The 14,277-nt window shown below is 48.6% G+C and overlaps 1 protein-coding gene across 2 annotated transcripts in view; it reads right to left on the bottom strand.

Moving 5' to 3' along the window:
- The window catches only part of CPPED1 (calcineurin like phosphoesterase domain containing 1), a 100,784-nt gene extending 90,517 nt beyond the window's left edge, over nt 1-10,267 (bottom strand). For both annotated transcript variants that reach the window (XM_042921600.1, XM_042921593.1), the window contains exon 1: nt 10,098-10,267. In XM_042921600.1, the coding sequence (XP_042777534.1) occupies nt 10,098-10,167 (70 nt within the window). In that variant the 5' untranslated portion in view covers nt 10,168-10,267. The remainder of the gene's footprint in view (nt 1-10,097) is intronic.
- Between the last annotated feature and the right edge of the window lie 4,010 nt (nt 10,268-14,277).

The following is a 14,277-nucleotide window of genomic DNA, read 5'->3' as shown; positions in this document are numbered from 1 at the left end:
CGCAGCCCTAGCACCTTGGGTCAGGGTCCACCACTCCCCCCGGGGCCGCCAGGACAGCTCTACGCAGTGCTTCCCGCGCTGACTGCCACTGCGACTCTTCCTAAAACAGTAACACTGATCACCAAGCTCCCTTGCTGAAGGGTCACTATGCTCCAACCCCCACGAGAAAAGGCCCACATTCGTGTTCCCTTCCCAGCATACTGTCAGCATGTATCACTGGGTCGCTGGCATGTGAGGGGCACTCAGTAAACAAACATTCAGTGAGGGGATAAATGAAGAGGTCGATGGATCCTCGTGCATTCTGGCTCAGACACTTAGGCTCAGACACTTTGGGTCACAGTGTGAGAGTCTCCCAGCCAAACTGCCCACTGCTCCCACTACACGGGTGGCTCTCACCCAGGGATGATTTTGATCCCCTGGGGGCATTTGGCATTCGGTGGAGGGAGGCCAGGGACACTGCTTGACATCCCACATTACATCGGTAGTCCGGCCTTAAGGCCAACACGCGGACATCCAGAAACCCGACACCAAACATGCCACAGGGTCTCTCTCCCCCCACCCCCGCCCCCGACAGACCCTCATCTGCTCCTCAAACACACGCCACACTGTCCCACTCCCTCCTGGGGCGATGCTCCCCTTCTACTAACCTTTCCGGCTAAGACTCCACCTCCCCTCCTGGCCCAGACCAAAGCCTACCTCCCTCCGCTGCAAAAGCAGGCACAGCTCTTCCGTCCCCCCGCCTTCAGCAGGTTGTCCTAGCGCCCGCTACGTGACAGGGGCCACACGGGTCGCTGGACACTCAGCTGTGAGCAAAGTCGCAGGTCCCATTCCTTAAGACTAACTTACACAGTAGCGGGGAGGTGCGCGGTCACGGAGAAGAGTGACTGCTAGGTGGGAGGGCTGTGGCTGGATGAAGCAGTGAGGCCACATGACAGCTGAGGTGTGAATGACGACCAGAGCCAGACGCAGGGTAGCTCTAGGCACACACCCCAGGCAAGGACAGGCCCTGACACCAGGGGCAGATGTGAACGGAGGGCAGAGGACCGATCACACCAAGACATGTGGGCATGGGCAAGGGCGTAAAGCCTAGGTGCCACTCGGGCCTCCACCTCCCAAAGCCCTCACCTGGTGCCAGCATAGCCTAGACTCAGAGGCCTGTGTGCCAGGCTCAAACCTCTTTTCCACCCTCTACCACCCATGTCGCATGATGCAAGTTCTTAACCTCTCGGGGCCTTGGTTTCCTCACCCGTAAAGTAAGAATACCACTCCTACCTCAAAAGGGCTGTTATGAAGAATCAGGGAGTTAATACATGTAAAGCATTTGCGCTAGGCACACAGTAAGCAGTCAGCGGTGAGCTTGTGTTATCACGACTGTTATTCTTGGTAACTCCTACCCTTGTCTTAGTGGAGACAAAACCAACAAAATCCTACCCATCCCTTTACCCCCCACAGCACATAGTGGGGCACAGAAAATATCTGATGATACAGATACACACACACACACACACAATTACATGCTTTGGTCTTAACATCCTGTCCTCCACATACTGGAGATACTGCTTTGGTTATAAAACAGCAAAGATGGGCAGCTTTACAGCTGTCTGGAGGCTTTCTGGCTAAAGAGCAAATGCCAACGAAATGCAATTTTTACAGTTTCTCATGGTAGCCATCTGCACAGTGAATCACAACCTAAATGTCTTCAGCAACACCCCTCATCTTCTCTGAGGATTAATCTTATTTCAGCGGTTACAAACAACAACAACAACAACAACAACAACACAATAGGAGAAAAGCAATCTTTAGCACCTCGGGACTCTTTCTGGCTTAGCAACCCAAATGTCCCAACTGGAAGCCTGCCAGGACTTACACCCCATTTAATAGCGTCATCCCTCGGTGGTTGTCCGGGGCTGGAGTGGGGGGTTAGGGTGAGAGCTAAGGGGTGTGGGGTTTCTTTCTGGGGTGATAAAAGTGTTCCAAAATCGACTGTGGCGATGGTTACACAACTCTTTTGAACAGACTAAGAGCCATTGGATTGTACACTGTAGAAGGGTGAACCGTATGGTATGCGAAGCTATTAAAAATAATGGTGCCCTTCGGGGCTCCCTCTTCCCCCAAATAATTAACTGTGACAGCCACATCCTCAGAGTCTCCATATGACTTTTCCTAAGCAGCAAGGTGAATTTATCCAACCTCTCTTTGCTTTGCCTAAATGCATTCAAAGGTACTTTGTGAGACACACAAAAGCTTCTGAGTCATAGCTTGGCTGCCACATTTGCCATTTGGGGATAAAGGACCTGGCAAAATCTTTATCTGCAACCCTTCAGAGAAGTAAAAAGGCAGACAGGCCAGGACTCCTTGGCCAGGTGGCTTTCGGCATCACTGGCTTTGGCCGATACTGTTCCGGCCAACGGCTAAAGGGGGGAAAGGCATTTCCCGAACCTCCCCCCCTTTTCCAAAGCAGAACCCCATTTGGAGTTTGCCTTTTGGGGGTGGGTGTTTGCTAGGACTTGCTTCCTACCATCACCCATGTTCCCCTGCCAAGCGGGCAGGCGGCCGCTGGCCCGGGTGGTGCTTCGGGGAGAAGTGGCAGAAGGCGCTGTCTCTGGGCCGAAGTGCCCTGCGGGCACAAGGCTGGGCAAACAGAGGCTCTGGATGCAGAAGGCAAGCCTTCCTCAGGGCAGACGCAGCCCCGAGAGGGCGCCCACCGGTAACAAGAACCTCCTTTAACAGACACTTTTGAGCAGCACACAAACCTCAGGGCCACGTAGGGTGGTTTGCAAGGGATCCTCTTGATTTGGTTCTTTGGTTTCTACTTTGTCCAGAGGATACATGCTGGAAGCAATGGGTTAGGCAGACACAGGAACGTGATCAAAGGGATAGTGTATTCGTTCATATTTACTCATTTATTTATATAACAAACGGCCAGTAAGTGGCCACCACTCCTAACACTATCCTAGGTCTGGGCCTCCTGCCCTCCGGGAATTATCATCTAGAGGCATGAAAAGACATGAAAGTCACAGGAATAAATACACAACTATTAAGTTGTAATAAGTGTGGTAAAGGAAAAGAATGAGGGAAGGGGAGTAACAGGGCCCTAACTGAAAATGGTAGGATCAGCACGGGTTTCTTTTAAAATGGTACATGAAGAGGGGCACCTGGGTGGCTCAGTCAGTTGAGTGTCCAACTTTGGCTCAGGTCATGGTCTCACAGTTCATGAGTTCGAGCCCCACGGTGGGTCCTGGGCTGGCAACTCAGAGCCTGGAGCCTGCTTCCAATTCTGTGTCTCCCTCTCTCCCTGCCCCTCACCGACTCATGCTCTGTCTCTCTTTCTCTCTCTCAAAAATAAACATTAAAAAAACAAAAAATGGTACATGATGAACAAGAGGCCGGAGAGAGAGGAAGAGAGGGACAGGGAAAAGTCATGTCCAGGGATGATGGGCCCAATTTTTGTTTCAAAGAGATGGCTCCGAATGCTGTACAGGGAATGGACTATTGGGGCACGAGGGGAGGCAGAAGGCTGCTGGAGGCGTCCGGGGAGAGATGTGGGTGGCTGGGGGTCACAGTGCTGGGAGCTGGGAAGGGAACGGATGAACAAAACCAAGGTGAGCTCTGCAGGTTGCAGGGGCAGGGCTTTGAAAAGAAGGGGAGAAGGAGAGGTCAGCAATGACGCCTAGGCTTCTGACTGCAGGGGACTTGGGGGAAGACTGCAGAAGGAGCAGACTGGGCAGGAGACGGAGAGTTGTGGCCTATTCTAGTATGTTCTGGGGGCAAGGCCAAAGGGCCAGCAGCCAAAAGAGCTGTGTTCCCTTCTCGGACCTCCCACCTCCTAGTTTAGGACCTGAAATCACCAAAGCTTCTCAGCGCCCGCCCTCATGCAAACGAAGCCAATGCACATATCATCACAGCTGCATCTTAGACAGTTCTGGCCAACACTCTGCCTTCGTTTTACAAACGAGAACCTACAACATTAGTGTGACTAGGTTTTTGTTGTTGTTGTTCTTGTTCTTTTAAACAAGAGTACTCAGAGGCTTTGGGCATTCTTTCACTCAACCGGTATTTCCTGATTGGCTGGCTGCATATCCGACCGGGTTCTAAGAGCAGCTAATAGCAGTTCTCGGGCTCCTGGAGCCTCCGGATGCCAGGACCCCATGCTATTGCCTGTAACTAATTGCAGGGCTTGGCAAAGTTAAAAATCATATGCTTCACAAATATAAAAAGCTGCCAGTTAGTCCTCTCTGGGAAACAGACGCTCTCTTAACAAACCTCCAGATTTACCAACACTCTGCATGCCCTCTGCAAAGGCGTGGACTGTCAACCAATGTCCCTGAAGAAGCCGGCTCCATGTGTCCATCAGGCGCTTGTCCCCAAACCCGTTCATGCTAATGCTTATTTTTAAGTCACTCAACTAAACATGTAAACCAGAGAAGTATGAATCGTAAAAAGGGTTGTTTCTAATAAAGCTAAGACAGATGCTTTGGGAAGACCCAGTAAAAGGCAATCTGGTGAAAATAAAGCACTATTCAATTAGGTGTTGTGCAGAGAAGTCTAAAAGATTAGAGGGAAAAGAAAGTATAAACCTAGAAGAATTCTTCACTCAGAGTGCTTTCTTTCCAAGTGATTTTTAACTGACTACTCCACTGGAAAAAACCCAAACTGGAAAAGATTCATTATGGGTGTTGTTTATGCAAGAAAGGCTCCATGGCAGGCCCATCTGTAAACCCATACTCCAAGACAAGTCCTTGGCCCGACCTCAAAAGAATGGTAAATGGATGCACATTTATAGTTTACATTAAAAGGAAACGTTAAAAGAATGTATAATTTTTTTAATTCCCCTGTTTAGCTATTTTTTTCTATTCATTGACCAATTATGAGGTTTCTACTGTAGTAAAAAAAAAAAAATAAAAGGAAATTTTCTAATAATTAGACACTTCCCCACACCATACATAAAAATTAATTCAGTATGAACCCAGACATCATTGTACAAGCTTTAACTAGAATACTCTTAGAGAAAACACAGAAGTAAATCTTCATGATTTGGGCTTAGGCAAAGGTTTCTTAGGACATCAAAAACACAAGTGATAACAAAGGAGTTGATAATTTGGACTTCATCAAAATTAAAAATTCTGGTGCTGCACAGGATATCATAAAGCAAGTGAAAGGAGGATCCACAGAATGGGAGAAAATATTTGCAAATCATGGACTGGGTAAGGGGTCTGTATTCAGTATATATAAAGAATGCTTAGGGGCGCCTGGATGGCGCAGTCGGTTAAGCGTCCGACTTCAGCCAGGTCACGATCTCGCGGTCCGTGAGTTCGAGCCCCGCGTCAGGCTCTGGGCTGATGGCTCAGAGCCTGGAGCCTGTTTCCGATTCTGTGTCTCCCTCTCTCTCTGCCCCTCCCCCGTTCATGCTCTGTCTCTCTCTGTCCCAAAAATAAATTTAAAAAAAAGTTGAAAAAAAAAAAAAAAAAAAAAAAAGAATGCTTACAACTCAATAAAAACACAACCCAATTAAAACTGGGCCAAAGGGCGGGATGGGGGGCGTGGGAAATAGGGCAAAGGATCTGAAAAGATATTTCTTCAAAGAAAGACTGTGGCCAGTCAGCATGTGAAATGTTCAACATCATTAGCCATTAGGAAAATGCAAACCAACATCACAATGAAATACCAATTCATACCCATATGGTTGGTGACAATCAAAAACACAGATGATGACAAGTGTTGGCAAGGATATGGAGAATATGAACCCATATACCTTAGCGGTGGCAATGCAAAATGGTGCAGGTGCTTTGTAAAACAGTTTGGAAGTTCCTCAAAATGTCAAACGTAGTTACTTATATGACCCAGCAATTCCAATCTTCAGTATCTACCCAAGAGAAATGAAATCTATGTCCATACAAAGATTTATATGTGGATGTTCATATCAGCTGTATTTATAACAGCCAGCGGCCAAACTGGGGAATGTCAGTCAGTGTCCAAATGCTCATCAATGGGTGAATGGATAAACATGATGTGGTTTCTCCATACAACGGAATACCATTCAGTAAAAAGGAACAAAGTACTGATACGCTTGAAAAAATTATGCTAAGGGAAAGAAGCCAGTCACAAAAGACCACAGATTTTATGATGCCATTTATATGAAATGTCCAGAAAAGGCAAAGCGATGGAGGTAAATTAGTAGTTTCCGGTGCACCAAGTGGAAATAGGAAAAGACTGCAAACGGCCAAAAAGTTTTTTGGGGGTAGATACTAAACTCCTGACACCATACCACTCTACAGATTTATTAAAAACCGCTGAACTGTGAACTTAAAATGAGTGAATGTTATGGTACCTCAATAAAGTTATTACAAAAAATAGGAAGGCACTCAAAAATAAAAGTTCATTTATCTCTTGGAAGTGTCATGGTGTGAACATTTTATAAACTAATTTTGACTGATGATAATATCGAGGAGGGGATAATCAAAATTCTTCTTTTAGTCACAGGAGTCCTTCTCAAATAAGAGATAACTGGTTTGGCCTAACTGTGTGACATCGTTAAAAGCATTTATTTCAGGTTCTTCATTGATGTTAGAATTTTTCAAACCACAATATTTTCAGCCCCATTGAGACCTAGATAAACATGTTGTCCAGAGAGGAGTTCTTAGGTGAGATCTGCAAGGCATGGGGTACGTTATTTTTTGGGAGATTCCATTTATTTTCTGCCCCGTGAGAAAGGGACCGAGAAATATTCAGGATTAGTGAATACGGTCGGCTCCTCTGAAACAGCTACAAGTGTAAAATATGTAGGGACATGATCTTTCTAAGAAAACCACCAAACAGCCCTATTCTCTAAGAGGGAACATATTGTGGTGGTAAAATGAACTGGGGAAAAAAAGAAAAAACACTTTAGGACCTGAAAACAAATAGATATAGGTAATTTGTAAACCCATTTTATCTTGACAGTTCTCACTTTTAGAATTTTTTTCAACACAGATGTCGTAAATTTCTCAGAAAAACAATTATTTGCTAGGAGATAGTAGTCTTAATTAGGATGTGTCAAGGAAATATAATTATCAATTTGCCTAATCAAGATGAATACGTGAACGTGCCTGAGGAATGGGAACCTTCTGCAACGAGACATGTACAATTTACTTTTTACGAACATCTGTCGACCGAGCCTAGCAGATCACGAATGCCGCCACTCACAGAAACCACCAGGGAGGAAATGGTCTTAAGGTGCTTACCACAGACGTCATGTTCGTCTGTGGTTCGTCTGTGGTTCCCCCTGATTCTTATCTTGAATCCTAAACCCCAATGGGATGATACGCGGAGGTGGGGAGCCACAGGTCACCTTAGGGAGCCAGGAGGTCACCGCGATGAGATGAATGCCTTCTGAAAGAGACCCCGGAGTGCTCCTTCCCCACTTCCACCATGTGAGGGCACAAGAAGACGGCCTAGGAACCGGGTGGTTGGCCCCCACACTCGGATTCTGATCTCTGGACTTCCAGCCTCCAGAACCGTGGGGGAGTAAGTGTCTGTTGTTGACCAGCCGCCTAGTCTACGGGCTTTGTTATGACAGCCTGAATGGACTCAGCCGGCACTCTTCCACTTACCTGCCAGGTTCCACTAGAGAAATAAACTGTTTAGCTAATGCTGGAGGGGACTTCGAGGAGCGAGTATGAGGGTGATCAGGGCTGCGATTTCAGGCAGCGTGGCTCGAGTTAACCAAACTTCTTTCACAGGGACGGTATATTTTGGCAAGAGACCGGGAAAAGCCAGTTCCTTCCCTTTCTCTTCCCGGCCTGCCTCTGGAGCAACCCTACCAGCTTGAGGCTCTGTATTCCCACAGAGTCTGGAACGGCACGGGACCCACGAAAAGCATCTCTCGAAGTTGCTAGCAAGGCTAGCAGGAAATGAGGACTCGAGGAAAACTCAGTAAAAGCAATGGAGGCACCTTGGGGGTGGACTAGGGGTCCAGCACCCAGTGAAGTGAACCCACAAGACTGGGCGTTCCAAGCCCAACCCTCTAAGGCCAGGCCTCTGAAAGCCCTGCGCTAAATGGCCCACAATGAGCATGCCCACTGGTGCTCAGGGAAGCCCAGGGTCATTCTCCTTCTTCCTACCTCAGCAAGGTAAGTATCCTGTCATTTTCTCTTCTAAGGCTTTCTCTCCTCACCTCCCCATTCTTGTCCAGGTCAACGACTCTCTTGTTCTCCGTACCCACTATGGCAGCACCGGTGGGTCAGTCAGCTTTGACATCTGAGTATCCCCACAATCTCCGTCAGAAATCCACCCCCATCACATGCACCTCCAGCTACCACAATAAATCCAAAGTGAACAACGTGCTGCTATGGAAATGCTGCTGCGAGACGAGTTCTTGGGCTCCAGCTTGCAATCAGATTGCGCCCCAAGTTCCTCACAAACACAAATTCTTTTCAGACCCTTCTTTCCAAAATGGAAATCTGATCACGTGTGCTTGTTTCTGAAACACATGCAGCTGAAACCTCGTTGATGCGTTGTTAGGTAAAGACAAAACTCCTCAATTACTCACCACCCATCCTCCAGCCTCACGGACCACCGCATCCCCACCCCCACCCTTCCCTTTCCCCACCGGGCCAAGCCACAAACTTTCACACTTGTTCTACCCGTGATACACAGCGGTCTTTTCCTCCCTTTGTGGCCCTGCCGTCCCAAACTCATCCTTCTGCAGAGAACACACCCCTGCCTCAGGGGAGACACTCCACAATATGCCCAGCAGCAGAATGGATAAAATAGGCAATATACCCATTGGAATACTGCCCAGGAAGAAAACTGGAAGTGAACTGGAGCTACTTCTATCAAAACAGATAAGTCTCAAAACCCTCAAGCTGGGCGAAAAAAGGTATATTAAAATATTTAGAGAATGGGCACTATAGCAGATTGTATTTTCCCCAAATCCACCAAACTTCTATCTCTGGCCCCACACACCCTTCCAGAACCTTGCCACTCCCCACCAAGAGCTGCAAAGAAAGAAAAGAACAAGGTCTTAGGACAGAGAACTTCAGCAGGAACCTACTTTACGTAGGGTGGCCAGGGGAAAAAATCTGACTAGAGGAAGTGACTGAATTTTAAAACAGGGGCTGAAGGCTGAGAACAGACCAGGCCCAGCGGCCTGGCTATTCATCAGCTATGGGAGCGGAGGACAGAAAGGCCTTCAAGAAAACGAGTGAGGCAGGAGAAGCGGGCAAAAGGCCACACGACAAGCACGAATCAAGGAAGGGGAGCACAGGCTAAATCATGCAGGGCATCTGGGGTGACGTCCCCGGGGTTACAAAACTGGTGAGTGCCGTGGGAGGGATTCTTGACTGCGGGGCCGCAAAAAGCCAGAGAGGACCAAGACACCAGGAACAAACCTCCCTCTCGCCTTATGCCTCCAGGGCTCACATTCACTTAGCACCTAGGCTGTGTCAGGCACTGAGTTATAAAAATACTTTCAACTTATTAGCGCTTCCCCAAAAAAGTTTGTTTTTCGTAATCCATTTTTACAGCGAGGCTGATTATCTAAATCCAAACTCCAAGCACTTAATTTGACACGTCGCCGGGCTGCACTCCCGCTTTACAATGGGCGGGCGCAATACACAATCTGGTGGATGACCCCTATTGCAGGAAGAAACCGGGATTGTGGAGTATAAAATGCACCGTGGCGAACCACCACAATGAAAATAACCGCATCTGACACGCACCGGGCGCCTATGAGCGCCACACGTAAGATCACGGTTACGATTCCCGGCTTGCAGGTGGGGAAACTGAGGCCAAGGCTTGCGGAGTAACGTGGGCGAGGCAGGACTGAAACCCCCCCGCTCCTGTGAAGCACGCTTTGCCGCTTTACTCCATCTCCTCCTCTCTCAGGGAAGTCAGGTCAAGGCCAGCGGAGGCCCCAGCGCCCGGACACCCCGTCTCTCAACAGCGCCCCTCGAAGCCCCGAGGGCGGGCGGTGAGGCCGCTACTGCGGTCCCCAGCCTCCGGGTGCAGCCCCCGAAGCGGTCCGGCTGGAGGCGCGCGCGCCCAAACCGACGGTTCCCCCGACGCAAGGTTCCGCAGCCTTGAAGTCATCCCCTCCCTGGGCGAAAGGCCGGCAGTACCTGAGGGAAACGCGTCCAGGGTCCTGCCCCGGGCTCTGCGGAAAACACCCCCCGCCTCCGCAGCCGACATGGCGAGCGAGTTTCCGGCTTCCCCTGAGTACCCAGGGTGGGAGGCAGCGGCACCGCGCGGCACAGCCCAACCACCGGGCCCGTGGTGCCCCGCTGGGGGCGGCGCCCTTTGCTCAGTGCGGGGCGGGAGGGCGGTTGCGCTGGGCTCCGCCGCTCGGGGCGCCGCTAGTGCTGCCTGAGCGGGGCGGAAGCGTGAGCGGCCCCTCTGGGATCGACTGGGGCGCCTGGCGAGTGGGGGCGCCTAGACTGAGGCCTGCGTGCATGCGCAGAGGGGGTGCTCCTGGGCTCTGGCAGGAGGCAGTGGGGCGGGGAGTGGGAGAGGGGAAGGGGGTCCTTCCTTTCTGTAAACATTGCTCGGTTTCTCAAATAAAAGTACAGGGCGTCCAGTTAGTTGGGATTTCGGGCAAACAACGAATGATTGTTCAGTATAAGTATATCCCATGCAATATTTGGGAGATACTTACACTCACATTTTTTCGTGGTTTATCTGAAATTCCAGTTATCTGTGCTCCTGTATTTTATCCCGCAACTCTAGCTTGAGGCCGGAGGAGGTGGGCCCCGTCTGAGGACAGTCCTTCAAGCCACCAACTGTGATCTAGGACACCTGATCATGAGACATTCTAGGTTCCATGTCGTCTTCACTATCATCCTGTGAATGTCATCATCGCTCGTTTAATCTGAGCACCAGCGCCAGGAGATGGTGCTGCCTTTAGCTGCGTTTGTTGGAAGAGGAAACTGATGCTCAGAGAGGTGGAACAGTTGGCACAAGGTGACACATCTGGAAAAGTAGTGGAGCTGCCTCCGATTCAAAATAGGATCCGTCCGGCAAAAACAAAAAACAAAACAAAAAGAAAAGGCCTTTGCACTAAATACTTTAAGCCAGTGTTTGTGGAAGTTGCTGTAAACACATTCCAGGAGAATTTCCACCTACTGAATCCAAATCTCTAAGAGAAGGGTTTTTAACTCCCTGACAGTGTGGAGAACAAAGGCAAAAGAAATGGAGAAAAAACTTAAATCTCCCTGCAACTTGCAGCCCATTGACAAGTCCTTGGGACAGGCAGAGTGACCTTCCTTTATCCCTACCCGCCCCCCCCCCATCCCCCGCAAGATATATGTTATCAATCATCCTCCAAGCATATGACCCACTGACATACATGTGAAGGGTCTCATGACTAAGGTTTCACTAGACAGTAGTAAATGCCGTTATCTTAACAGCAGCTAGCCACTCAAGGTCCTGGAAGCCTTTCTGCCAAATTACTTAGAGACTCAGGCTATCCCTAAACCCCTTCCAACTTGAAAGTATATTAACAGTCACCCCTCACAACCCCAGTGCTGCTCTTTCTGCGCATGAGTCCTGTCCCGGTGCTTTAATAAAACCTCCTTTTTTGCACCAAAGATGTCTCAAGAATTCTTTATTGACTGTTCACTCCTGGACCCCAACATATCATATCACCTAAGGAGTTCTTTTCATTTGCCAAGTTTGGGAAATTCTTTTAACTAGCTGCCTACATCTGAAGCACTCTTTGGGTCACAAAACTGACCGGGACAACTTTTCCTCCAATCTCGGACAAAAGTTTTAATAGCAAATGGTAAGTACTCGATGTATGTTAGGCATTATCATAATCATTATTATTAATCGCCATGTCTCTACTGCCTGCATACAGTCTGGCCCAGCGGAGGATTTTCAGGAAGCATGCAAGAGGTTATGACTAGATGCAAATTAAAAGTCCCAGTGGTGGCCTCAAGGCCCTGCAAGTTCCAGCCCTTGCCTACCCCTCATCCACTAAGGGTCCTGTTTCAGTTCCTTACACATGCAAAACCAGTTCCTTTTTTGGCACATGCAATTCCTTCTGCTTAGAAGGCATGCGTCCATTTAAACATCAAGGCCTCTGCTTAAATCACACTTCCAAGAAGAAGCCTTACCCCCACGCATGCACACACTCTTCCTATCTAAACCAGGTCTCCCTCGTTCTTTTTAGTACCCTCCGTTATTGTCTCTCCTAGCCCTTGTCATAGTGGGTGCTGTCACCACGCATGATCATTAGTTGCCAATATAATGATTTGTTTCAGGTGTAATTATTTGTTCCCTGACGTTTTCCCCAGCTTGACTGTTAAGGTCCACCAGGGTGGCTACCTTGACAGTCTAGCTCACCAAGTGGGGGTGTTCTTGAGGCATAGACACTCTGATGGCGGCTGCATGAATAAATGGATTATAAATATCTTGGCAACATAACCCTGACTTGAACCTGGGCAGTGGTTGGGCGTAGCTCTGTTGGTAGTGATGAGTGACCTCAGAACTACATCGTCACGCCAGATAAGGGTAATGGCTACAACTAGGGTCACCCGGGTGGCTCAGTGGGTTAAGCTTCTGACTTCAGCTCAAGTCATGATCTCATGGTCTGTGAGTTTGAGCCCCGCGTCGGGCCCTGTGCTGACAGCGTGGAGCCTGGAAGCTGCTTTTGATTCCGTGTCTTCCTCTCTCTCTGCTCCTCCCCTGCTCGTGCTCTGTCTCTCAAAAATAAATAAACATTGGGGCGCCTGGGTGGCGCAGTTGGTTAAGCGTCCGACTTCACCCAGGTCACGATCTCGCGGTCCGTGAGTTCGAGCCCCGCGTCAGGCTCTGGGCTGATGGCTCGGAGCCTGGAGCCTGTTTCCGATTCTGTGTCTCCCTCTCTCTCTGACCCTCCCCCGTTCATGCTCTGTCTCTCTCTGTCCCAAAAATAAATAAATAAAAAAAAAAACGTTGAAAAAAAAAAAATAAATAAATAAACATTAAAAAAATAATAATAATGGTTACAAGTAAACCTGCCCACCGCTGAGTCCCAGTAGCCTCTTAGCTCATTGCCTGCCCAGTCCTCTCCTAATCACTATACTGGCCAGGGGTTCTATCTCTTCTGACCATGCTGCTCCAGCTCATACCCTCCTCTGTTCAGCTGTCTGCCTGGCAGGTGAGAGGAGGCAGAGAGGCAGCAAGAGAAGAGCATATTCCTGAGCAGCGGGACTTATTCTGCCGAACCTGTCCAGCCCACTTCCTGGCTCTGCAACCTTGAGCAAGTCATGTGATGCTTCTGAGCTTCAGCATCTGCATTTAAAATTATAATCATAGCACCAACCTCATATGCATTTGTGAGAAGTCAATGCAGCTCTGGGCAGTTTCTGGAACATACTAGGTGCTTCATACATTCTTTTTCTGAGTCGATATTTTTATTGTTGTTGTTAGACTACCCTTCAACTCATTCTGTTCTAGTTGAAATTCTCTTTGAGGACTGGGCATTCAGGAGTCACCTCTTATATCAGTCAGGTACCATGTCTTAGCAAATAACCAAAAATCAGTTCAAATTGGCTTAATCAGAAAAGAAATCCACTGGCATATATAAATAAAAACCCTACAGCAGCTTCAGATGAGGTTTGATCAAGCTGCTCATATGCTGTTATAAGAATCCAACTTCTCTCCACTTACCCTCTCTGCCTTTTGTAATTTTGGCTTTATCTGCAGTCCCCATGCAGAGAACTCTTTCCCATCCCTTGAAAGTTCCAGGCTCCCCCTTCACAGGAGCATAATGGTTACAACAGTTCCAGACCACACTCTCATGAGACACATCTAGGGAGAAGAAAAATCTCTTTTTCTCAGAAGCCCCCAGGAAACATCCCTTTGCATCGCTGCAGTGCCAGTGGGAATATGTATTCCTTTCTGAAAGTCAGAAGATAAATGGCAGGTTTAGAATGACTGAAGGCATAAGGGCCATCCTTATGGAGAAGGAGTTGTATCAATGTCACTCAAACCACCTGCCTGAGGATTAAGAGCATAATTCTCTTCAGATGAGATCTGGACACACCTATTGCCCTGATAAAGGTGGAGTGGCTAACTGTTTTTAAGCGCCAGTAGAGAATGCACTGGATTCCCCATGCACAAGTGAGGGGTGGGAGTGAGGGGAGGGAGAGCATGTCAGCTAGTGACTACCATGCCTCCTTCCTTCCCACCCTTTAAAAACTGCTCCATCATTGCCTCCCTCCATGAAGTAAGGAGAACAATTTGCCTTAACACTCAAAGGCCCGAGGCTGCTGAGCTTTTATATTTCTTCCCTCCACTTTTTAAAGATCCTCGGTCTCC

Source organism: Panthera leo, chromosome E3 (genome assembly GCF_018350215.1).
Source record: "Panthera leo isolate Ple1 chromosome E3, P.leo_Ple1_pat1.1, whole genome shotgun sequence".
Lineage (NCBI taxonomy): Eukaryota > Metazoa > Chordata > Mammalia > Carnivora > Felidae > Panthera > Panthera leo.
This window is presented reverse-complemented; position numbering and strand designations above follow the sequence as displayed.